The sequence below is a fragment of the Canis lupus genome, chromosome 19 (assembly GCF_048164855.1).
Source record: "Canis lupus baileyi chromosome 19, mCanLup2.hap1, whole genome shotgun sequence".
Lineage (NCBI taxonomy): Eukaryota > Metazoa > Chordata > Mammalia > Carnivora > Canidae > Canis > Canis lupus.
Genome location: NC_132856.1, coordinates 52158362 through 52183670, shown reverse-complemented (window position 1 = coordinate 52183670; position 25309 = coordinate 52158362). Strand labels below are relative to the sequence as shown.

The 25309-nt window shown below is 50.5% G+C and overlaps 1 protein-coding gene and 1 pseudogene across 6 annotated transcripts in view; both read left to right on the top strand.

Moving 5' to 3' along the window:
- The window catches only part of ILF3 (interleukin enhancer binding factor 3), a 32289-nt gene extending 18220 nt beyond the window's left edge, over positions 1 to 14069 (top strand). The window contains exons 7-20 of one of the 6 annotated variants that reach the window (XM_072787253.1): positions 61 to 156; positions 840 to 951; positions 1372 to 1469; positions 2038 to 2149; positions 2251 to 2361; positions 2637 to 2836; positions 3246 to 3413; positions 3875 to 4000; positions 4083 to 4259; positions 4358 to 4511; positions 4658 to 4711; positions 8122 to 8487; positions 9372 to 9500; positions 10115 to 14069. In XM_072787253.1, the coding sequence (XP_072643354.1) occupies positions 61 to 156; positions 840 to 951; positions 1372 to 1469; positions 2038 to 2149; positions 2251 to 2361; positions 2637 to 2836; positions 3246 to 3413; positions 3875 to 4000; positions 4083 to 4259; positions 4358 to 4511; positions 4658 to 4711; positions 8122 to 8487; positions 9372 to 9500; positions 10115 to 10251 (2040 nt within the window). In that variant the 3' untranslated portion in view covers positions 10252 to 14069. Of the gene's footprint in view, positions 1 to 60; positions 157 to 839; positions 952 to 1371; positions 1470 to 2037; positions 2150 to 2250; positions 2362 to 2636; positions 2837 to 3245; positions 3414 to 3862; positions 4001 to 4082; positions 4260 to 4357; positions 4512 to 4657; positions 4712 to 5157; positions 6568 to 8121; positions 8488 to 9371; positions 9501 to 10114 lie in introns of those variants that run through there. The other 5 variants (XM_072787252.1, XM_072787255.1, XM_072787254.1 and 2 more) reach the window with 5 other exon arrangements.
- A 2333-nt stretch (positions 14070 to 16402) lies between these two features.
- On the top strand, positions 16403 to 19653 carry LOC140611362 (large ribosomal subunit protein uL29-like; annotated as a pseudogene).
- Positions 19654 to 25309: the final 5656 nt, after the last annotated feature.

Below are 25309 nucleotides of genomic sequence, written 5' to 3'. Positions count from 1 at the left end.
ATGTTTGCCTTGTGTTTAGGGAGGTTCCCTGGTGTAAAGAGCCTGTGCTTTGTTCTCTAGGCCAGAGCCAACGGGCTGAAGTCGTGTGTCATTGTCATCCGGGTCCTGAGGGACCTGTGTACCCGAGTGCCCACCTGGGGTCCTCTCAGAGGATGGGTAAGGCACCTTCATAGCTGTGGCCACTTGGGGGGTCATGGGTGCAGACTTTCTCCCAGATCCCAAGAATATGTTAGAGTAACTGGGCTGGCGTGGCCGTTTGGGGTGTGGCCAGCGCATCCCTGTACTGGCCATTTATTGAACAACTACTTCATGCCATCCCCTGGGAGGGGGATGAGAGCTAGACCAGGATATCCATCTCCTCCCCTCCCCCATCCACCCACCATAGTAGACTCAGAGCTCAGCCTAGGGAGGGGGCTGCCAGGTAGCACGTTTACTGTGATCCACGAAGAAGCCTTTTTGTAGCTGTTCTCGGACAGGGGTCAGCAAAGTGGCACCTATAGGCCAGTTCTGGCCAGCCGTCTCTTTATCAGTAGCCCATAGTTAAGAACGGTGTTTATTTTTTTAAGTGGCTATATGATAAATAGAAGTACCTGTGTAACAGCGTCAGCTTTGCCTCTTGGCCCACACAGTCTGAAAGATTTAAAGTTTGTCCTTTTAAGGAAGAGTCACCAGGCCAGGCTCTGGTTGTCCTGTCTTTGGTTTAGCCTCAACTCATGCACTTGGAGGGGTTTGACACCCCCACCCCCCACAACCCTGGGAAAACACACACACCGACAGCTCCTTAGTGTTGGCTGCCCACCTCCTGCACAGTGGCGCTAACTGTACCTCTTGCCTTTCAGCCCCTTGAGCTTCTCTGTGAGAAGTCCATCGGCACTGCCAACAGACCAATGGGTGCCGGCGAGGCCCTGCGGAGAGTGCTGGAGTGCCTGGCGTCGGGCATCGTGATGCCAGGTTGGGGCCTTGTGCTTTGCAAGTTGCAGGGAAAGAACAGGGATTGAGGCCCTGAGGCCACTTCCTGGCGGGTCCCCTGACCGGGTTAGGGCAGCAGCCGCCCCGTGTCCCCCTAGGGCTGAAGCATGTGACTACCCTCTTGCACCATCATATCCAGCCCTGTGTCGGCTCCGCAGCTGTGACTCAGGGCGGATCCGGGGCAGTGGTGACCCACTCCCACGCGAGCTCCTTGCACTGAGACACGTGGGTTATTTATCTCACGGACTGGACGCTGAGTGGGTCACCGAGCTCAGCGTGTTTTCCAGAGCTGGGTGTGGATGGGGCGTGGGGGGTAACGCACCTGGTTCCCTCAGCCAGCACAACTCTTCCGAGATGCTAAAAGATAATCCTCTGCATATCTTCCTTGTTTCCTGCCTTCAGATGGTTCTGGCATTTATGACCCTTGTGAAAAAGAAGCCACTGATGCTATTGGGCATCTAGACAGACAGCAACGGGAAGATATCACACAGAGTGCGCAGGTATAGTCATCGCCATTGCCAACGTGAGCCCTTACCCAGTCTGTAATCACTGGCTTCCAGTTCCATTACTGGGTATTCTCAGGGTCGCCACTGGACTCGTAGGCTCAGGTTGGGGACTGAAGGTGAAGGGATTGTGCCTGATACAGGGCGCCCCAATCTGGGCTGCTTCTTTCCCTTGGCGCCACGCGTGGTTGTCGCCTGTCCCCTCAGCCTGCTCGAGTGCTACTTTTGGACACCGAGTTCAGCGGGGAGATGTATTTGCTGTGTGCACTGCTCCAGGGTCCTTCCCTTGCAGGCCCACCACGTGGCTCCGTGTGGCAACCAGTCCCCAGGTTGGGGTCTCCTGTATTCCTCTCGAGGGGGGTGGTCACAGGCTGGCCTTCCCCCACAGCGAGGTTGGGTCCTGACAGTCAGGCCCTCCCCTGGCTGTTGGGGGACCCCTTGCTGTTGTAGGGGAGACCGTTAGCAACCCCCTCAGCTCCCACCCCTTCCAGAAGGCATTAGCGAGCGCACACACCTTGGCGGGGAGCACAGGGCGGCTGAGTCAGGTCCTCTTCCCCTTCTCCAGCATGCTCTGCGACTTGCTGCGTTTGGCCAGCTCCATAAAGTTCTGGGTATGGATCCTCTGCCTTCTAAGATGCCCAAGAAACCAAAGAATGAAAACCCAGTGGACTACACAGGTAAGCATGCCATGGGCTCAGCCCCAGGCTGATGGTGTCAGCGTGGACTCCAGCAAGAGCACAGGAGGGATCCTTAGCCTTTTTTCTGTTCTTTTTTTTAGTTCAAATTCCCCCCAGCACCACCTACGCCATTACACCCATGAAACGCCCTATGGAAGAAGATGGGGAGGAGAAGTCCCCTAGCAAAAAGAAGAAGAAAATTCAGAAGAAAGGTACTAGTGTTTGTCTTTAGCACTTGGTTTGTCTTTCTCCTAGCTCGATTAAGAGTCCTCCCAAAGTGGTGAGATGCTTGCTTTTGCCTTAATTTCCTCAGATGTGATACCAAAGCCCGTTTTTAAATGACTAATTGTGGTGCGGGTCTGGAATACATACGGGGTGGTTTTGTGTAGCACCGTGCCACAGGAGGGCGTCGGAGGAGCTGCCGCCTCCCACCTCCTCGGTTAGCCTCAGCTGACGGCGCACCACCGTGTCGGTGTTCTCTCTCCAGAGGAGAAGGCCGAGCCGCCTCAAGCAATGAACGCTCTCATGAGACTAAACCAGCTGAAGCCGGGACTGCAGTATAAGCTGGTTTCCCAGACTGGTCCAGTCCATGCCCCCATCTTCACCATGTCTGTGGAGGTAGATGGCAACTCCTTCGAGGCTTCTGGACCGTCCAAAAAGACTGCCAAGCTGCACGTGGCTGTGAAGGTACATGCCGGCAGTGTTGTGTACCGCATGCCTGTTCTGTGAACAAAAGCACTTCTGCACCTTGGGCTCTTTTATATGTTATTGAAACCCTTGATGTGGACAACATGAGGCTTAGAGAGGGTGTTTGAACACTGAGATGGGTGGATATTTTAATGTTTGCCAAGTCACACATGAAAGAATGGCTTCATCATTGTGGTTGACAGGCAGAGAGTCTCTGAATGTGGGCGAGCATCAGAGTTTCAGGGGGGTGGGATAGGCGGGAGGGGGAGAAAAAAACACCCTCTGGATTCCTGGCTGCCACCTTAGGAGCTTCTGATTCTGGATCCTGGGGAATGCGAGATCTACGTAGGTAACCCTGGTGCTACATCCCCCTCCGTAACTGGGGAGCCTTGTGCATGTCCACCTGCAGGTGTTACAGGACATGGGCCTGCCTACTGGCGCTGAAGGCAGAGACTCCAGCAAGGGAGAGGATTCGGCTGAAGAAACAGAAGCAAAGCCGGCTGTGGTGGCCCCTCCACCTGTGGTGGAAGCTGCTTCGACTCCCAGTGCTGCCTTCCCCTCAGATCCCACTGCCGAGGTGAGCACATGGTGGGGGCTGATGTGCCCGACAGGTTGCAGCAGGCAGTCCTGTGTTCTCTGAGCCAGGAGGGTTACTGGTTCTTGTTATCTCTCCCCCACGCCCATAAAGAGTAGCTTCATGTCTAGGAGCCTGTATAGGGAGCGGGGTGGAGCCTCTGAGCCACCACCAAGAGGCCCTTGCTGATGTTGCCCCAATACCCAGGGCTGTGGTGGGATGGCCCTCAGTTGAAGTCAGGCCATGCCCCAGAGATAGGGTATGGATGGAGGCAGTCCCATTGCTGGGAGGCCCTCAGAGGACTTCCAGAGGCTGGGAGGCAAGGGTGATGAGGGACAGCAGGGGAAATGGACTGGAAGGGCCTCTGGCATATTTGGGGGGCGGCTGTCATCCTCCACGTGCTGGAAAGCCCTTAGCTGAGTTTTTTGGTTTTCTTTTCTGTTTTCCCTGAGAACGTAAAACAGCAGGGGCCGATCCTGACCAAGCATGGCAAGAACCCTGTTATGGAACTTAATGAAAAGAGGCGTGGCCTCAAGTACGAGCTCATCTCAGAGACTGGGGGGAGCCACGACAAGCGCTTCGTCATGGAGGTGAGCAGCCAGCTCCCAGGAGAGTAGTCACTGCCCCAGAGGGAAGCATTGGGCCGCCCTGACACACATCTGTTCTTTCCAGGTCGAGGTGGATGGACAGAAATTTCAGGGTGCTGGCTCAAACAAAAAGGTGGCAAAAGCATATGCCGCTCTTGCTGCACTAGAAAAGCTATTCCCTGATGCTCCTCTCGCCCTGGAAGCCAACAAGAAGAAGAGAGCCCCTGTGCCTGTCAGAGGTGGACCGAAATTTGCTGCTAAGGTGAGTAGTCGTCCCCCGCAGTCTGTGGCCTGAGCTGGAGCTCTCCTGTGTTTGGAGCTTGAGGTGAATGCAACTTGTCTCTGTTCTCTCCCCTGCAGCCACATAACCCTGGGTTCGGCATGGGAGGCCCCATGCACAATGAAGTACCCCCACCCCCAAACCTTCGAGGGCGGGGAAGAGGAGGGAACATCCGAGGTCGAGGTCGAGGGAGAGGATTTGGCGGCGCCAATCATGGAGGCTACATGAATGCTGGTGAGGAGCCTTGTCTTGTGTTGTCCCAGGGATCTGGCTTGCTCCCTTCAGTGAGTGGGGCCCCTGGGGTCAGGCTGGGATAGCAGGAGGGGTCGGGGAGGGCAGACCCACCTTCTACCCCCGTAACCCTGTGCGTTCCTTTCCAGGCGCTGGATATGGCAGCTATGGGTATGGAGGCAACTCGGCGACGGCAGGCTACAGTAAGTGTGTGTTTCTCTTTGTCTGAGGTTGGGGAGAAGCTACAGCTTAGCTCCCACACCTGAGTTAGAGCAGGGTGGCCCACCAGCAGCACCCTCCCTGAGATTTAAGAGTGGCACGCATCTTTTCTGAGTGATTAGGGCAGGCAATCCTCCAGCCCCATCCTGCAAAAGTGTAATTTGTTCTTTAAATGTTAACACACGTTTGTGTGACTCGAAATTTCCTTAAAAGTCAAAATTTTAAATTTCTCTGCTTTAAGCCATGCGAAGCACCAGTCCTGTGATTATGCTTTTCCTGACAGTGCACAGCTCTTGTCTTGAGAAGGAGCCTTCATTGGGGGGTTACAGGAGCAGAGAAATCTAAAACATGAATTTCAAATGTGGCGCTCTGTGCCATTTTTCAAAAGAATTCTAATTTTTTTTCTCTGCTCTGTCTCCCCCTTTTGTAGGTGACTTTTTCACAGACTGCTACGGCTATCATGATTTTGGGTCTTCCTAGAGCATCTAAAAGTATTGCACACAAAATCAACTTTTTACTCCAATTTTCTCGAACTCCAAAACCCAAAGTGTCCGTGCTGTGCCCCTGTGCTTCACTGGGTTTCTCAACCGTGGCTTGTCACCGCAGCTTGTCTGAAACTCTTAGCCTGCAGAATTTAAGACAATGGCAGTTTTTATCGTGATTTGCCTTTGAACTTGGTCATATTGAAGTTCACAATAAGTGGAAAACAATTTTCAGAGAATGCATTTTTGTGCAGAATTGCACAGAATTCTAGAGCCAGCGTTGGTCAGCATCAAGGCAAAAGCCCACCTTTGCTTTTTATGGAAAGCATTACTTTATTTAAGAGACAGATAATGATGCATTTTAATCTACCTTTGTCTTAATTTACAGCAGGTTTTGTATGAATTTTTAACCTTTTAACAAATTCCCAAATCTGGTTGATGCCTTTGACAGTAATGAAAACGATTTTATCACATCTGAATCCAGAGCAACTGGCTTTTTCTTTTTCTTTTCCTTTTCCTTTTCCTTTTTTTTTTTTTTTTTTTAATAAGCTTGTAAAACGTGGGGAACATTGGGAATTGTACATTGTGCTAAGTTAACCTCTCCCGCCTTTTGTAAATGCTCTGGTGGGTTCTTGTTTGGGGGTGCGGTATTTTGTGGCTGGTTTAGTTAGAGGTGAACTCTCAAAGGTATCAAAACTGTGCTTCCATTATTAGTGTGGGAAACAGACAGGCTTTAGGGGAGAGAGAACGTGGAATTTTGCAAGTCCTAATCATAGCTGCAAATGCATGGGATTCTAGAGTTTGTTTTAATGGGGCTTCAAAATAAGCAGAAAGACTTAATGCGTAGCCCGATTCTCCAGTGAGGAGCTGGCCTCTCCGGGCCTGTGCTGTTGGGTATGCAGCCCTGATGGATTCCAGAAGACCTGGAATCTTCTGCCCTCTCACCTCAGGGTGCAGGCTGGAGTTTCTGACTTCTCCCTGTGCGCAGAGGCACACAGAAGCAGTAGGGTTCTTTACAGAGACCCCCGTTTCCTGATGGCAGTCCCTTTTGGAAAGAGCATGGCTGGGCTCTAGTCAGTAGTCCTTTGTGGCGAAGCCTGCCTTTGTGTTGACTTGCAAGATTTTGCGCTTCTTCAGGCAAAAACTGGTCAAAACGGTTACTATATAATTTGTTCCCAGAGGTTTGAAACATTCAGTGAAACTTTTTAAAACTTTGCATGATGTATTTTTTTTTCTTTTTAGAAAGTTATTGTTTGAGAATAATGTCTTTTTATACCAGGAAATAGTTATCCTGAAATGACGTTGAAAACTTCTCCTTCCCTTTATTTTTTTTTAATCAATACATGTTAAAGTAACAAGTCCTCAGTACTTGGCGTCTTCATTCATTCCTGTGCTTGAGGAGGGGTGCTGAGGTGCTCAGTTTAGGCCGTGGGGCAGCTTAGGTGGCGGGGTTCTGAGAGGGGGTCTGCAGAGGATCTCCTGTCCTCCAGCCTCCTTGCCAGGCCTTCGCATGTTTGCTCTCTTCGCATTGTGGACCATGTCCTTCTTGGTGTTTGGCTTTGTGATGGGGGCGGGTGGCGGGGTGGAGGAGGCCGCCTGAAGAAAATAAACTGATGTCACAGATCAGTTTTATCCAAATTATTGTTTCAACAACTCAAGACCTAGCAGTGTGGGGTGCGCAGCTCCAGCGGGTGGGAGGGACGCGATGACTCCCAAATTAACTACCCAAAAGGCGGGGGAACCCTTCATGCTAAATACGGGAAGGAAGGATGGGCCCGTGTGGGAGTGTCCCCTCCCCCTCCCACCCACCCTGGGCACACCAGGGTAGCTCCAGGCTGTCTGTAGACTGGCAGCACCAACCAGCAAAAGTGAGTGAGCCCACCGGCACCCCCTGCCCAGGGAGCCAGGAGCTCCACTGCCCCCTCTGAGCGCTGGGGATTGCTCTGCTGGGCTTGAGAGTTCACCCATGCGTCCCGGCCTCCCCTTCCTCCCACCTCACCTTAGCTGACCCATCCCCCATCGGCCCACCTGAGTGCCTGGTGGGGGCAGGGTGTGGGCATACCTGTCCTGTGGGATGGGATCTCCACGTAGGAGGACCAGAGGAGGGTCTCACTGTGACATGCTCAGCCTCTGGATCTGAGGATGTGGCAGCCTCCCTGCACGCTTGGCAGTCCATGCTCGGTCCACCTGCCCCTGGCAGCTGTGCTGGGAACAGAGGGGCCCTCTGGAGCGCCCACTGAGGCTGTAGCTTGAGGCCTGGCCTGGATGTTCGGATCCTAACTTTTGAGCCAGCCTCCTTTGCCCCAAGAATCAATCCCTAAGTCCTACGTCTGCAAGAATCACCAGGGAGATACCCCAGGTCGTTTGACTGACTCTCAAGAGCCACGTCAGACCAGTTCTTCTTCCAGGGATGACAGCAGTTTGAGGGGCCTTGTTAAAGAGCATCTCTTGGGGTCACCCAGGCCTATGACTGCAGAGCCTCTTCCCAGCACAGCAGGGGGGAGTGGGGGTGGCCGGCTGCTTCTCTGGGGCTTTGCTTTCCCTGTCACCGTTGGGGACATCTGGGTAACAGTCAGCTAGTCATGAATGTCATCTCGCGCTCGGAGCTCATCTCATTGTAATGTTGACATCCGCTGCAAAAGCTGCTGTTGGCGCGCTGTCCTGCCGCTGCTTGGCAAAGATCCATTGTTGTCATCAGCTGATGGGTGAGTGGAGCTGAAGGCTGGACCAGTCCAAACCAGGCTGCTCTGAGGACCGGAGCCACTGCTCCTCCCTCTCCTGCCTCTGTCCCTCTGCCCTGGCCTGGGCAGCGGGCTCGTGGGTCAGCCTTCAGGACCCACAGCTGCGACCTTCCCTGTCTTTCCCTTCCCGTCTCCCCCGTCCTACGCCTGATCCGCTGCCTTCCTGTTTAGGTCAGTTCTACAGCAACGGAGGGCATTCTGGGAATGCCGGTGGTGGCGGCGGCGGGGGCGGTGGTGGCTCCTCTGGCTATGGCTCCTACTACCAAGGCGACAACTACAACTCACCAGTGCCCCCGAAACACGCTGGAAAGAAGCAGCCCCACGGGGGCCAGCAGAAGCCCTCCTACGGCTCGGGCTACCAGTCCCACCAAGGCCAGCAGCAGTCCTACAACCAGGGCCAGTACAGCAACTACGGCCCCCCCCAGGGCAAGCAGAAGGGCTATAATCATGGACAAGGCAACTACTCCTCCTACTCAAACTCCTACAGCTCCCCCGGGGGCGGGGGCGGATCAGACTACAGCTACGAGAGCAAATTCAGTGAGTTGGCTTCCAGGGCCCCGAGGCCTGGCCAGGGTCCAGGCTGGCGGCGCATCCCGTGGAGTGGCGGAAGCTCAGCATTGCCCTGACCTCTTGCTGAGGGACTGGAAGGAAGCCGGGCGGTGCTGGCTGCCCGGGTGGGCTTTAGGAGAATCCTGGAGGCAGAGTTCCCCTGGCCTGCATCCTTGCTGTTCCCTTCCTGTCGCTTTCTCCGAAGGCAGGTCTAGTGGAGGCCCCTGTGCCAAGGAAGCCTGTGGGTTGAGGCTGGGGCACAAGGGTGGAGTCTCTGAGTCTGGGCAGCTACTGTGAGGTAACTTCCAGGGATGGGCTCTGGAAACAGTGTTGCGTTCAGCCTCCAAAAGAGCCCAAGTCACTTTTCTGCTCCGCCTCTCCCTCCACCTCATGCACAAACTCAGCAGGCTGCGCTGGTGGCTGAGCTAGGAAAGCGTAGGTGTGCGCTTGTTTTCTATGATGGGACACTGGCCAGCAGGAGGGCCAGGGACTTTAAAGAAGCTGTGCTCCCTGTGTGTGGGCCAGGGGGCACCGGGTGCCTGGTTGGTAACAGCTGGGTGGGAGGAGAAGAGACTGGTGTATGGCTCCTGAATTGCTGGGAAGCTTGTGTTGGAGGGGAAGGTGGGAAGACAGGATGCACCTGGGCCCTCCAATCCAGGGCACAGAGACCTAGCAGGGCTCCAGCCGGCCCCTTGCAGTTCTAGGTTGAATTGGCGTGTTCCAGGTTTAAGCAGTCAGAACAGGGTGATTTGCAAAGGCTTATAGTCTCAACCTACGGCCTGCTACTTCCAGGCCCACAGCTCAAGGATCCTGGACCACCCCAGCTGTGTCTTTGCCAAGGCCCCTTAACCACATTATCTTCTCTCCTCCAGACTACAGTGGTAGTGGAGGCCGGAGCGGCGGGAACAGCTACGGCTCAGGCGGGTCGTCCTACAACCCAGGGTCACACGGGGGCTACGGCGGAGGTTCTGGGGGCGGCTCCTCATACCAAGGCAAACAAGGTGGGCCTGGATTGGCAGGTGGCACAGCCGGGGGAGGGGGGAGGGGTCCGATGATGAGGGGCATCACCTGGCGGGTAGCATAGGCAGGGCTACAGTGGCACCTGCCATCTGGCTTCCATGTGGGCTGAGAATAGGAAGAGGGAGATCTGGGCACACGGGCTCAGGGATACTTCCAGCATCTCAGCTTTCCAGAAGCCAGACATCCAGATGATAGCTAGATCACACCTGAATGGAAAAACGCTGATGACACTGAGGCCCACACAGCCTGCTGTGTGGCCTCTGGTTCAGGGGCTTCAGGCTCGGCCTTGTGCTTGGGCAGCCCCCAGATACAGCTCCCGCTGCTGCTGCTGCCTCTGCCTCTACTGGGCAGATCCTCACCGCTTACAAACCAGGGTCCGGTGGTTCTACCTCGCAGGGTGTTGGTGACAACCAACCCCATTTACCCAGGAAGGGCACTGAGCCAGAGGCAGTGCCCAGACTGCTGCCCTGCTGTGGTCTCCCCAGTGGACATGACGTGGACACACAACATGGCTCAGGTGTTGCCGTGGTCCTGAGATCTGATTACAGGCAAAGCCCCGTGCCCCTCACCTCTAACCCACCCCTCTCTTCCCCAGGAGGCTACTCGTCACAATCAAACTACAACTCCCCGGGGTCCGGCCAGAATTACAGCGGCCCTCCCAGCTCCTACCAGTCATCACAGGGCGGCTACGGCAGAAACGCAGACCACAGCATGAACTACCAGTATAGATAAAGCCCCCCCCGAGGGGTGAAGATTTGTACCTTCTGCACTTACCCCTCGTTGTAAGATTCAGTTTTATGCATCACAGTTAACATGTCAGCTGGCCCCTCCAGGCCCCTTCCGCCCCAACTTGTCCACGTTGCTGTGTTGTGAGGTGCAGCTGGTCACGCCCGTGACCCGTCCTGTGACCCATATTTAGCCGTGTTTGGGACTTCCATGTCTTCAATGGTTTGTTAGTTGCCATCACAACTTTGTCCGAGTAGAGTTTTTTGAGTTCTTGCAGTTACGTATCCCTCTGTCTATTTACAATTGGTGTTAGTGTTAACTCAGTTTGTCTTTAAATAGCTACAGAAGGGATACATCATCTGTTAATGCTTTTGTGAAGTGAGTTAAACGAGCTTTCTGTATTTTAATGCTTTAGTGTTTCAGTTTTATAAGTGAAGATTTTATTTTAAAAACCAGTGGGAAAGAGTGGGTTTTTTTTGTATGTCTGGATCATTCAGGCAGTACATCTGAGTTAAGCTGAATGTAGACAAATAAAGAAAAAGAAAACTCTGTGCCCGTGGTAGGCTTGGGTGTCTGACCCACCAGCAGTGTGATGGGCAGGTTCCTCCACTGTTCCCAGCACGGGAATGCAGGGTGGGGGTGGCAGGGCAGTCCCCTCTCACCAAAGCGTCTGGCTCCAGGCCTCTAGATGCCTTTATTCCAAGTTTGGCTGGGGCCAGCACCCCAGTTACATGGGATCTCGTATTCCTGGTGTCCCAGGGGCTCTTGGGGTCTGCACAGTGGCATACAAGTGGCCCACGCTGGTGTTTGGGGACTTGCTCACACATTTCAGCATGCTTGCTTTTCTGCTCCTTGAATTCTGGTGTAGTTTTAAGTGCAGTTTCTTGTTTCCATGAAGTAAAATGTCCTAGGTTTAGTACGTGTAACCTGACTCGAAAGGGGCTGATTGAATCTGGCTAAAGCACCCCAAGATCTGAGAAACCCAGCCATAGAACCTTCTATATCAGAATGGCGTGGTTTTGTGTTCCCAACAGCTGCAGCCTTCGTCCCTGTTGCCACCCCTGCCCAGGGGCTCAGAGTGCGCAGTTGGGGTTCTTTCTCATAGCCCAGACCTGCCCCATTCTAGCAGGTTTCCCTGGAGCAGTGCTTCTCAAAACCAGGCAGTTACGCTGCCTGTTTGGGGGACATTGCCACCTACTGGGCAGAGGCCAAAGATACTACCCGACCATTCTATGCTTGAGTGTCAGCTATGTGGAGGTGGAGGAACCTGCCCTGAGAACAGTGATTTTCAGCTCTGGCCCTGCCCTGGGGATGGGCAGAGGTAGCAGCTCTGACTGCCTTTGCCCAGGCTTCAGCTCTGTCTGGGAAGAGCCTCGGGTGAGGCGTGGGGCTACACCTCTGCAGGGACCCTTCTCCTCTTGCCGTCTCTCTACCATCTCTCAGACCAGGCACTGTTTGCATCCTGAACCCTGGGAAGTCCCTTGGCCTCCTGGCTTCGTTAACCATAGCCTTTGGAAGATGATCATTCTTGACTCAGAACTCTTCAGCTGAGGCAGAAAATCCAGTGTGCCTTCAAAGGACAAAGCTTTGCCTTGGAGAGACGAAAGAAAGGTGTTCTGCACTAAACAAAAGAAAACATTGGAAGAATTTTGCCTTCTGTTGGAGCAGAGGAAGAACCAGGTGGTCCAGCCTGGGGAGAGGGAGGAGGGATAATGTGATGCCCATCTGAGAAGTCCATGGTGTGAACATTTAGGTTGGCCTGCAGTGCACTGGGGTCCCTTGAGTGTGTGTGTGTGCGTGCACTCGGGACAAGAGACAGATCCGAGGGATGGGTCCCAACCCAGATGTGATGGGATGTGACGGGATGTGACTTGTCCATGACCCATCATCTCTTCTAGACACTTCAGGGGGCTGGGACAAAGAGCCCCTCGAGATCATTAGGACCTTATATTGAAATGAGAAGACACAGGCTACATACAGATGAAGCCTGTACCACTCAGAAGAAACCCATGAGGAAGAACACCCCGCCCTGCCTGCCAAACACCTTCAAACCATGGGCTTGTCTGCTCAGCACAGGTCTCTCACTGTCCATTTCTGAAGCAGTGACTGCCACCACATTGAAGTTTTCTGAATGTAGACCTTCACAAGGGCAGGAATCTTGAGGAAGGCAGTGGAGAACTCCCAGGCCATCTTGATGTGGAGGCCTCAGGGAGTTATGAATGACTTGGTGCCATGTTCCTCTTGTGAAAAAGGGTTTGTTTGGGTTGCTTGTCTCATGTGGATGCCTGTCTGAATCCTTGAACCTGGCCTGAGCGCTCCCAAAGCCAAGACAAGCTTTGTTGATCTGATTGACATTCATTGCCAAGAACAGAGCAGTATCTGAGAAGGAGGATCTTTCCTTGTTTCTTCCAGCTTCTGGTAACTTGAGCCTCGTGACAGCATCACTCTAGGAGCCACCTCCTTCATGTGACCTCCCCGTGAGCCTGTGTCTCAGATCTACTCCTTTCTTCTAAGGAACCAAGTCATTGGATTTCAGCTCCACGCTAATCCAGGGAGAGTGCATCCCAACATCCTTCACATTCATGGGTGTGTCGGCAGTTAAGACTTGGATGTACATTTTTGCAGGAGCACAATTCAGCTCACTGAAAGGGTTGAGTGAAGGCTTTATCCCATGCTGGTGGCACAGCCCTGGGAGTTTGTTGACCACTGCCAGGATCACCATGGCGGGTACCTGTCCCAAGGCAACAGCTCATGAGCACACATCCCTCGGCACCCTTACTGCTTGAGGACTTCGTTGGTGCTAATGGCAGTGTTATGCATTTGGCCAGTGACAGTATCTCAGCCCTCAGGACCTGCCATTCCAGGCAACTGGGTTCAGATTGTGGCCGCCACCATAAGCATGAAGAAGACCTGGGTGCTGGCATGTCATTCATTCAGAGCTGACCAAGGTCTCTCCAGGCCTGTTGCCCTCCAAGCTCAGGAAGCCAGCTTGGAGGAAGTTCTCGCTGAGATGCTTCTCCAGGTCCTCCTTGGCCAGGGACACAGTGGGCAACAGAGGGATGCCTCAGCCCATATGCTGCCAGAGGAGGGTGTCCTGTGTCATTCAGTCACCAGCAGAGCTTGCCAGGAATGTCAGCAGGAAGAGCCAGTGGCCCACATGCTCAGCAAGTGGATTAGGGTAGGGTACTTACTTGGTGGATAGGCGCACGAGGGTCAGTGACCCAGGACTGGACACTATCCCAGAGGGCTCAGGATGCCTTTGGAGGGAGGAAGGGGGAAAGACCTCATGACTGAGGGAACACCTGGACACATGCATGGTGGGCTGAGATGATGGGAAGAGCCTTGCAGGGAATTTCAGCTGATCCCACGGGAAGGTGTGGGGTGGTTAAGACCGAGGACCAAAGGGGGGTGCTCTAAACAGTAATAATGGGACACAGATACAAGATTTCCACCTTTGTCCATTGAGCAGAATCACTAGGGTCCTGGTTGTCCCGATGGGCTGGGATCCAGTCTGACCTGGAAGTCGATGCCCAGTTGCTTCCACTCTGGCAAGGGAATGTGCACTGTCCCTCTGGCCACTGATCATTCTTGTGCAGTTGGCAAGGCCCGTCCCACCCTTCAGTACTGACCTGGTCCCCCAGGTCTGGCTTTTTGCCGCTGGGCTCAGCCTTAGGATTCAGTCTGCGGGTGTGAGCCCCACGCTGCCCTTTGCAAGCCTATCCAGAGACTTCTGGACACAATTATGGGCCACACACCAGCAAGCCTTCTTGGCCTGAATGCTCATTCTAACTCATCCCAGAATAAATGGAAACTTCATGTGTTCATTGTTTCATTCACTCCACATGTATTTATTGGGTGTTGCTTATGTATCAATCCCATACAGTGGGCTGGGAATGTGAAGCTGGGTCTTCTCATGGAGCTTCCAGGTACCAAGAGGGCCCTGGTCCAGCTGGTAGGGAAGGAAGACTGTCTGTTACAAGAGACAAAACCGTTAAATCAGAAGGTGTATGAAGGGAGGGTGAGCACAGGTTATGCCATGTAGAGGAGCAGCATGCACAAAAGTTGAGCTGTGTGTTGGGCATTGACTTGAGAGCTGAAGTCAGGTGGGTGAAGCATTCTGGTTGCAAGGTGAGAAGTATGGTTGGATATCAGCAGAGGCGAACCACTGCAGGGCCTAGACAGTTCTAACCTTTATCCTGAGGGCAGTGGGGAGCCATGGAGGGATTCTGAGGGGGTGGAGAACCTAGGTTCAGTCGTGCCTCTGAGAACAGCCCTTTTTGCTGTTGAGCAGAGAATAGGTGTGTGAGAGAGATTAGGATGCAGGCAAGGTTCAGAAGGCTCAAGTTTGGAACATCTGAACTGAGATATAGAGTGATTTAGACCATAGAGTCCATTGGACTAGGTAGGAAATCTCTCCCAGACCTGAAAGGGGTAACACCTAGAGGGCCCCTACTCGCAGGCACTCTGCTCTGTAATGAGACAAGCAGAAAAGTCTAAGACACCATGGAAGTCATTCTCTGGAGGTAGCAAGTCCTGGGCCCGTGCCTTTCCCAGTGGTTCCCAAGAAGCTCAGTCTCCTTAGCACTCAGGAAAGGATAGCCCCCATCCCTGGCTGGAGAAACAAGAAAACACCTACTCTCCAGCCTCCTGGAACAACCACCCACACTGGGCTCCAAGTACCCTATTTCAACATCAGAGCTATTCAAAATCCCCAGCTCCTCTTCCAGAGGTTGTGGATTCCCCAGTCCTTGCTCAGAAATCCGATTCCTGCCCTTATGGGTTCCGGGATCTCAGTACCATCTTCTTTTTTAATTTATTCATAAGAGAGAGGCAGAAACACGCTGAGGGAGAAGCAAGCTCCATGCAGGGAGCCCGACATGGGACTCGATCCTGGGTCTCCAGGTCCACGCCCTGGGCTAAAGACAGCACTAAACCGCTGAGCCACCGGGGCTGCCCTCAGTACCACCTTAAGGCCAACCACCTAGCCCCTAGAAGTTTGGGGACTTCCCCAGGCGACTGGTGTTCCCAGAGAAGGGCAGGTTGGGAGACCTACTGAGAACCCCCTCCAGCCACGTCTGGAAGCCATGCGCAGACCTCCGCGCGAGGGGCGCAAATGCCGCCCCAGGTCCCGCCTTTGCCGACACCTCCCTTACTAAACCACGTCCCGTGTACCCGTAAGTCCGCGGGGTACACACCGCCTGCCCCTTTTATGCCCAATCAAGAATCGGTTTGAAACCAGTATTCTACATGCCTCGCTCGCAGCAGTCCCCGCCTCGAGATCCCACGCCCTTATGCCGTCAGCAAACTTGCAATTGGGCGCTGTTTCGGGCTCCGCCTACGGTCGCGCCCCATAGGTGTTTCCCGCCTGGAGCTCCCAGCCAACCGCTTGGGAAGGGACGTTTTCCCAAGGCTCCGCCCCCAGAGCCGCCGCGTCCCTGCTCTCCTGACAACGGGCATGGCGCTGTCCAGCGTCCTGAAGCCGCTGTCCCAGCGCCTCTCGAATAGTGGCGGCATCCTGGCGCCCCCAGCCCTTTCTGCTGAGGAGCACTGAAACCCCTAAAGCAGATGTCAGTGAATCTCAGCTGCACCCCACCTCCACACCCCAGTTTACCTCTTGGTAACAAAGCTGGCTTCACGCTCTGCTAAGAAACCCCACCATCCCATCTAGACGCTCAGAGGAAAGTCCTCATTGCAAACCAGAGGCTTTGCAGAAACTGGCGCTGTGACCTTCTCACGCTCATCTTCCCTTCCTTCCCTCACTCCCTCCAGCCACACTGACCACCCCGCTGCACTGCGAACAATCCAGACACATTCCCGCCTCAGGGCTTTTACTCTCACTGTATCCACTGCCTGAAATGCCCTCTCCGAGAGCTAGCTTTTTTCTTTTCTTTTCTTTTCTCTTCTTTTCTTTCTTTCTTTTTCTTCCTTCCTTCCTTCCTTTCCTTCCTTTCCTTCCTTTTCTTCTTATTCTTCCTCCCCCTCCTCCTTTCTCCCCCTCCTCTTCTCCCCCTCCTCCTTTCTCCTCCTCCTCCTTTCTCTTTTTTTTTTTTAATTTTTTTTTATTTTATTTATGATAGTCACAGAGAGAGAGAGAGAGGCAGAGACACAGGCAGAGGGAGAAGCAGGCTCCATGCACTGGGAACCCGATGTGGGATTCGATCCCGGGTCTCCAGGATCGCGCCCTGGGCCAAAGGCAGGCGCCAAACCGCTGCGCCACCCAGGGATCCCTCCTCCTCCTTTCTCTTCCTCCTTTCTCCTCCTCCTCCTTTCTCCTTCTCTTCCTCCTCCTCCTCCTCCTCCTTCTTCTTCTTCTTCTTCCTTCTTTCTTCTTTCTTCTTCTTCTAGTAATTATACCCAATGTGGGGCTCGAACTCACAATCCAGAGATAAAGAGTCACACGGTCCATCAACTGAACCAGCCAGGTGCCCCTCTCTCTGAGATCTCAATATGGCTCCTTCCAGATCTCCTTCAGGCCTTAAATCACATCTCACCTTCTCGGCAATTGTGGTCCTGACCAGCCTACTTAAAATAGTCACCTTTCAGGGGCACCTGGCTGATTCAGCTGGTAGAGCATGCAATTTTTGATCTTGGGTTCATGAGTTCGAGCCCCATGTTGGGTGTACAGATGACATAAAAAATAATACTCACTTCCCAACTCTTTCTCCTCTGCCCTGCCCTATTTATTCCCTAGCACTCATCATCACTTGAGTTATGGTATGTTTAACTTATTTTTCTTGTTTGCTCATCCAGGGCATGGATTTTGGTCTCCTTGTTTACTGCTGTGTTGCCAGCAGTGAGAACAGAGACTTGCACAGAGTGGACACTTCATAATGTTTATTACATCAATCTTCATGTGTGTATTTGAGCACTTAAAATGTACCAGGCCCTGTACACCATCATAATGATCCTCTGCCCCAAATTAAAGATTAAGAAAGTGATACCGAGAGTAGCATCACCTGACCAAAGTCACCTGGCTTCTGAATCCCCCTCCCCCACTCCCAGATTCCTCTGTTTGTAACCTTTTAACCCCTGCTCTATGTTGCAATCCCTAATGCTGCCTTCTCCTTCAGGAAAAGAAGCTGTATGGGAGGGTGGCTTCACAGAGCTCAGACAGGACTAGATTTCAATTCCTGTTCCTTGATTACTAGCAATGTGACCATGAGCAAGTCGGTAAATGTCTGTGCTCCAGTTTCTTCATAAAATGGGAATGATAATGGTATCCACCCCCCTGTACTGTGAGAAGTGATGACACTAGGGCTTACCAGACAACTGGCACACACGGGCGCCTGCTCCAATAGTGTTGGCAGGGTTGGTTCTTCATCATCATCATACTATTATTTGAGGAAACTAAACAAACAACAAAACACATTTTTAAAAGATTGTATTTATTCATCAGAGAGAAAGAGGCAGAGACATGGGCAGAGGGAGAAGCAGACTCCATGCAGGAAGCCCGATGTGGAACTCGACCCCCAGACCCAGGATCACACTCTGAGCCAAAGGCAGACGCTCAACCCCTGAGCCACCCAGGCATCCCAACGAAACACATTTTAAAAAATCAAGAGGAGGGATCCCTGGGTGGCGCAGCGGTTTGGCGCCTGCCTTTGGCCCAGGGCGCGATCCTGGAGACCCGGGATCAAATCCCACGTCGGGCTCCCAGTGCATGGAGCCTGCTTCTCCCTCTGCCTGTGTCTCTGTCTCTCTCTCTCTCTCTCTGTGACTATCATAAATTAAAAAAAAAAATCAAGAGGATGTCTTGTTCCCTTGGCAGCGGTAGTTGCAGGGGATTGTGCAGACATGGCCAAGATTAAGGCTCGCCACCTTTGCAGCAAGAAGGAAGAGCTGCTTATACAGCTTTAAGAAAGACCTGAAAAAAAAAAAAAAAAGAAAGACCTGATGGTGGAGCTGTCCCAGCTGTGGTGCCAAGTGACAGGCAGCTCTGCTTCCAAGCTCTCCAAGATCTGAGTTGTTAACAAACGTTCTTTGCCTGTGTTCTTTCTTACCGTCATTAACCGGACTCAGAAAGAGAACCTTGGGGAATTCTACAGGGGTAAGAAATACAAACCCCTGGATCTGTGTCCCAAGAAGATGCCATGCGCCGCCGACCCAAGAAGCACGGGGAAAGCCTGAAGACCAAGAAGCAGCAGCGGGAGGAGCAGCTGCACCGCCGCAGAAGTACATAGTCAAGGTCTGAGCACTCGCATCTGTAAAACACAAACGAGCAATAATGACAACAACAACAATAATAAATCAAGAGGATTGCTAGCCTAGTATTATGTCTTGCAAAAAACATAGAGGGAGTAGAGCATGCAACTCTTGATGTTGGGGTAGTTAGTTCGAGCCCCACATTGGGGGTAGAGTTTAAGAAAAAAAGAATATATCTATTATATATATATATAATATTATATATATAACATTTTTTTAAGATTTTATTTGTTTATTCATGACAGAGAGAGAGAGAGAGAGAGGCAGAGACAGGCAGAGGGAGAAGCAGGCTCCATGCAGGGAGCCCAACGTGGGACTCGATCCCTGGTCTCCAGGATCAGGCCCTGGGCTGAAGGCGGCACTAAACCGCTGAGCCCCCGGGGCTGCCCATATTATAACATTTTATTCAAAGCACTACATTTAGAAAAGGAAATGTTCAGGGCCACCTGGGTGACTCATTGGTTGAGCATTTGCTTTTGGCTCAGGTTGTGATCCTGGGGTCCTGGGATCGAGTCCTCCATCTGGCTCCTGGTGGAGAGGGGGCTTCTCCCTCTGCTTATATCTCTGCCTCTCTCTGTGTGTCTCTCATGAATAAATCAATAAAATCTTTTTTTTAAGTAAAAAATAAATAAAAAAAGGAAATGCTCAACAGCTCAACCATGTTGAATTCTATCACCAAATTCCCTAAACTGAGTAGTGAAAGATGTCACTAAATGACTCGAACATCTGGAAAAATGTCGAACCTTAGTAACAATCACAGACATGCAGACTAAAACCCCAATGAAACACCATTTCATATACACCTGGTTGACAGAGTTGAAGAGTTCTGAAAATGAAAGAAGTCCCAGAGATTCCTTATTTGTCTGATGCTCAAAGTAATCTCTAGGGGCACCTGGCTCTGTCGGTTAAGCACCTGCCTTTGGCTCCAGTCATGGTCCTGGATTCCTGGGATTAAACTCTGAGTCTGGCTCAGCGGGGAGTCTGCTTCTCCCTCTCATACTGCCCTCCCCCCACCTCCGCTCATGCTCTCTCACTCTCTCTCAAATAAATTGTTTATTTTTAAAAAATGTAATCTTGGGATCCCTGGGTGGTGCAGCGGTTTGGCACCTGCCTTTGGCCCAGGGCACGATCCTGGAGACCCGGGATCAAATCCCGAGTCGGGCTCCCGGTGCATGGAGCCTGCTTCTCCCTCTGCCTGTCTCTGCCTCTCTCTCTCTCTCTCTGACTATCATAAATTTAAAAATTTTTTAAAAAAATTTTAAAAAATTAAAAAAAAAAATAAAAATGTAATCTCTACGCCAATGTGGGGCTCAAACTCAGGACCCTGAGATCAAGAGTTGCACACCGGGCTCCTGGGTGGCACAGCTGGTTAAGCGTCTGACACATGCAAGCTAACTTATATGGCTGTTGTGGGTCTCAATTGCTGTAATCACCTGGAAAAAGTTGGTACTGCCTAGTAAAATTGAATATATCCATCTGGTCTAGGGTCTTGTAAGTCCATTTCTAGGATTCTTGCACAAGAATACAAGGAGATGTGTAAACAGATGCTCACAGCAGTACTGTTTATAATAGCACAAACAAACAAGTAAAAACCCTGAAAAGTTTGCAAGTTCATTGACTGGAGAATGGATAAGTACACTGTGGTATATTTATACCAATATGTGAGGCTACGTTGATTTGCAGGAAAAAAAGAATGGACCGTAACTACATACAACACAAATAAGTCTTTATCTCTTTTAAGACTTTTATTTATTTATATGCATGAGAGACACACAGAGAGAGGCAGAGACATAGGCAGAGGGAGAAGCAGGCTCCATGCAAGGAGCCCCATGCAGGACTCGACCCCTGATTAGTGTCTCAGCACTAATAAGTCTTAGACACATAATCTCAGAAAGATAAAGTAAATCACAGGGACTAGGTGATATAACAATCTTTTATTTTTTTTAACAATGTTTTAAAGACTTTATTTATTTGACAGAGAGAGAACACAAGCAGGGTGAGCAGCAGGCAGTGAGAGAAGGAGAAGCAGGCTTCCCACAAAGGAGAGAGCCCAAAGCAGGGCTCAATCCCAGGAGCCCTCCTGGGATCATGTCCTGAGCCGAAGGCAGACGCTTAACCTATTGAGCCACCCAGGCGCCCCTATAATGATTTTATTAGACTAGATGGAATAGGCACTGCGGGACAACTGACAGTTTATCTCATGCCTCCTTTTTGCAATTGAATTATAAAATAAATATTATGAAACTTACATTTGGAGTAAATTATAATGTTGGGAATGTTTTGGGGGGCAATTCCATGAGTTGGTGATCCATGACTAGTGGGAAATGGTAGTTCAAAGACGCCATTTAGGGGTCCCTGGGTGGCTCATTTTGTTAATCATCTGCCTTCTGCTCAGGCCTTAGTCCCAGGGTCCTGGGATTGAGCCCCACTTCCAGCTCCCTGCTCAATGGGGGTCTGCTTCTCCCTCTCCCTCTGCCTGTGTCCCTGCTGTGCTCTTTCTCTCACTTTCTCTCGAATAAATGAATAACATATATATTTTTTTAAGGCAGAGACACAGGCAGAGGGAGAAGCAGGCTCCATGCAGGGAGCCCGATGCTGGACTCGATCCTGGGACTCCAGGATCATGCCCCAGGCTGAAGGCAGGCACCAAACCGCTGAGCCACCAAATCAATTTGATCCCCAAATAAATAAAATCTTTTAAAAAAGGCTCTATTTATAAAAAGTATTAAAGGTTGTAGAAGATGAAAAAAAAACCCATACCTAAATAATCAAAAACAACATCAACAGGAAGAAAATATACATTTGCTAATATATGCTGACAAGTATCTGTGAGTGTAGACAAGAATGAATAAATACTAAACATTACTTAATATCAAAGGGTGAGAATTTAAAAAAATAAAGGGTGAGCATTGTTTTGGCGGGGAACACACAAGTGGGAAAGATAATTCACAGTATAGATTTTATCCACATTTTAAAAAAGATTTATTTGTTTATTCATGAGAGACACAGAGAGAGGCAGAGACACAGGCAGAAGGAGAAACAGGTTCCCTGCAGGGAGCCCGATGTGGGACTCCACCCCAGGACCCTGGGATCACACCCTAAGCTGAAAGTAGACGCTCAACCACTGAGCCATCCAAGCGTCGCTTATCTACATTTTTAAAAAGCCATGTGGTTATGTATTATCTATTTTATTTATTTTATTTTTTTAAATTTATTTATGATAGTCATATAGAGGGAGAGAGAGAGGCAGAGACACAGGGAGAAGCAGGCTCCATGCACCTGGAGCCCGACATGGGATTCGATCCCAGGTCTCCAGGATCGCGCCCTGGGCCAAAGGCAGGCGCCAAACCACTGCGCCACCCAGGGATCCCTGTATTATCTATTTTATTTTATTTGGTTATTAATTATTTTTAAAAGTAATCTCTATACCCAATGTGTGGCTTGAACCCACGACCCTGAGATGAATAGTTGTATGTTCTTGCAACTGAGCCAGCCAGGTGCCCCATATATTATCTGTTTAAAACCTTAGGGCAGGGATCCCTGGGTGGCGCAGCGGTTTGGCGCCTGCCTTTGGCCCAGGGCGCGATCCTGGAGACCCGGGATCAAATCCCACGTCGGGCTCCCGGTGCATGGAGCCTGCTTCTCCCTCTGCCTGTGTCTCTGCCTCTCTCTCTCTCTGTGACTATCATAAATAAATAAAAATTAAAAAAAATAAATAAATAAAAAATAAAACCTTAGGGCAGGGATCCCTGGGTGGTGCAGCGGTTTGGCGCCTGCCTTTGGCCCAGGGCGCGATCCTGGAGACCCGGGATCGAATCCCACATCGGGCTCCAGGTGCATGGAGCCTGCTTCTCCCTCTGCCTATGTCTCTGCCTCTCTCTCTCTCTCTCTGTGACTATCATAAATAAACAAAAATTAATAAATAAAACCTTAGGGCAGCCAGGGTGGCTCAGTGGTTTAGCGCTGATTTCGGCCCAGGGCGTGATCCTGGAGACGCAGAATCGAGTCCCATGTCGGGCTCCGTGCATGGAGCCTGCTTCTCCCTCTGCCTCTCTCTCTCTCATGAATAAATAAATAAAATATAAAAAAATAAAATAAATAAAACCTTAAATTAGGGCAGCCCCGGTGGTGCAGCGGTTTGGCGCCACTTGCAGCCTGAGTGTGATCCTGGAGGCCGGGGATGGAGTCCCACATCGGGCTCCCTGCATGGAGCCTGCTTCTCCCTCTGTCTGTGTCTCTGCCCCCTTCTCTCTGTGTCTATGAATAAATAAAAATCTTAAAAAAAACCTTAAATAAGGTTATTTAATAAAACTGAATCCTAAGTAAAGCTTATTACACTCCTCTGCTTTCAAAATTTTCGTTGTATTTGATGTATTTTTGTGTACATGTTTTCATTTCTTTATATATATTTTTACTGTAGAAAAATAAATAAAATTTACCATTTTTGCCTTTTTTTCATATTTGCTAAGAGATTTCCTCCCCAGTTTTATTGAGATACACTTGACATATAACATTGTATTACTTTTATTTACTCCTTTATTTGTTTATTTATTTGAAGAAATCTGTACGTCAACATGGGGCTCACACTCAAGACCCTGAGATCAAGAGTTGCACACCAGGGTGCCTGGGTGGCACAGTTGGTAAAGCGTCTGACTGTTGGTTTTGGCTCAGGCCCTGATCTCAGGGTCATGGGATCCAGCCTGGAGTGGGCTCTGCACTCAGTGCAGACTCTTCTTGAGATTGTCCCTCTCCCTCTGCCCCTCCTGCTTGTGCTCTGTGTGTCTCTCTCTAAAATAAATAAATAAATAAATAAATAAATAAATAAATAAATAAATAAATAAATCTTAAAAGAAAAGAGTTGCACACTCTACCAACTGAGCCAGCCAAGTAGCCAGGGTATTAGTTTTAAGTGTACAGCATAATGATTTAATAAACGTATAAATTTCAATTAAGATTTGTAATCTTGGGCAGCTTGGATGGCTCAGCAGTTTAGCACCGCCTTCAGCCCAGGGTGTGATCCTAGAGACCCAGGATCGAGTCCCACGTTGGGCTCCCTGCATGGGGCCTGCTTCTCCCTCTGCCTATGTCTTTGCTTCTCCCTCTGCCTATGTCTTTGTGTCTCTCATGAATAAGTAAATAAAATCTAAAAAAAATAAAAAAATAAAAAAATAAAATCTTTGGGAAAAAAAAGATTTATAATCTCTGCACCCAGTGCCCAGTGTGGGGGCTTGAACTCACAACATGGAGATCAAAAGTTATACGCTCTACTGAGCCAGCTAGGCGGCCCTCAAATGTATCTAATGTTTGAATGGGAAAAACAAACATCAGGGGCACCTGGGTAGCTCAGTTGGTTGAGCATCTGCCTTTGGCTCGGGTCACGGCTCTGGCTCTATCCCAGGACCTTGGGATAGAGCCCCTTGTCGGGCTGCCTGCTCAGCAGGGAGTCTGCTTCTCCCTCTCCCTCTGCTGCTCCCCCTGCTTGTGCTCTCTTGCTATCTCTCTGTCAGGTAAATAAATAAAATCTTTTTTTCAAAAAGAAATACAAACATCAAAAAACATTAAAAGGCATCGTCTTTCTGCATGCCAACACGAGGATCTTTGCAGAGCCCCTCCCCAGTGAAACTGGTGAAAGGTATTTTTTTTAAAGATTTTATTTGTTTATTCATGAGAGACACACACACAGAGAGGCAGAGACATAGACAAAGGGAGAAACAGGCTCGATCCTAGGACCCCAGGATCACGCCCTGAGCTGAAGGCAGATGCTCAACCACTGAGCCACCCAGGTGTCCCTGAAAAGCATTAAAATAACAACCATGTAATGTCTCTGGAAGTGGTCCTAAGGGCACTTAGGAATGAGGAAGAAAGTATTCAAGAAAATCTATGAGAAAATTCAGTGGGATAATGAGTGTTTCTGGTGTTTATTATCTTTTACCTTCCTTCCTTCCACCAGCTCAGTGACATGGAAACTCCACTCCAGACTGGTGCAACCAGGCACATAAGGTTTGTTCATCCTGAGTCCCCAGTGTGTGTGTGTGTGTGTGTGTGTGTGTGTGTGTGATTATTGTCTCAGGAGGGGCAACACCTCAGCATTTCTTGTCACTAGGCTGTTTGAGGCAAGTGCAGCTCTTCAAAGAGAGAATAACTGAGTATTTCCAAAATCATGGAGAGGCTCTGATCACCAGATTCAAGAATTTGAAGGAATCTCAAATAGGATAAATGACAAGAAATCCACACTGAGACACATCGTATAAAATTGCAAAATGGCAAATAAAAAATAATGATTTTTAGGGGATCCCTGGGTGGCTCAGCAGTTTAGCGTCTGCCTTTGGCCCAGGGCGCGATCCTGGAGTCCCGGGATCGAGTCCCACGTCGGGCTCTCAGCATGAAGCCTGCTTCTCCCTCTGCCTGTGTCTCTGCCTCTCTTTCTCTATCATGAATAAATAAATAAAATCTTTTTAAAAAATAATAATTTTTAGCGGAAACCAGAAAGAAGAGATCACAAGAAATAGCATTTTTTTAAGAAATAGCATTTTTAAAATATATTATTTACTTATTTATTTGACAGAGAGAGCATAAGCATGGGAAGCAGCCAAAGGAGAAGAAAGCCCCACCCCTCACTGAGCAGGAAGCAGGATGTGGGGTTCCATCCCAGGACCCTGGGATCATGACCTGAGCCACAGAGGTGTCCCAAGAAATAGCATTTTGATTGAGACCCTGATCCTTCCCCGCCTCCCCTTAGAATTTTAAACATACTTTTAAATTTAGTACTGGGGCTAAGAAGCAGCAAGGGTACTAGAGCAGAGTCTGGGATTAAAAGAATGTAAGGAAGTGGGGTGAGTCCAGCGGTTTGGACGAGGAGGCA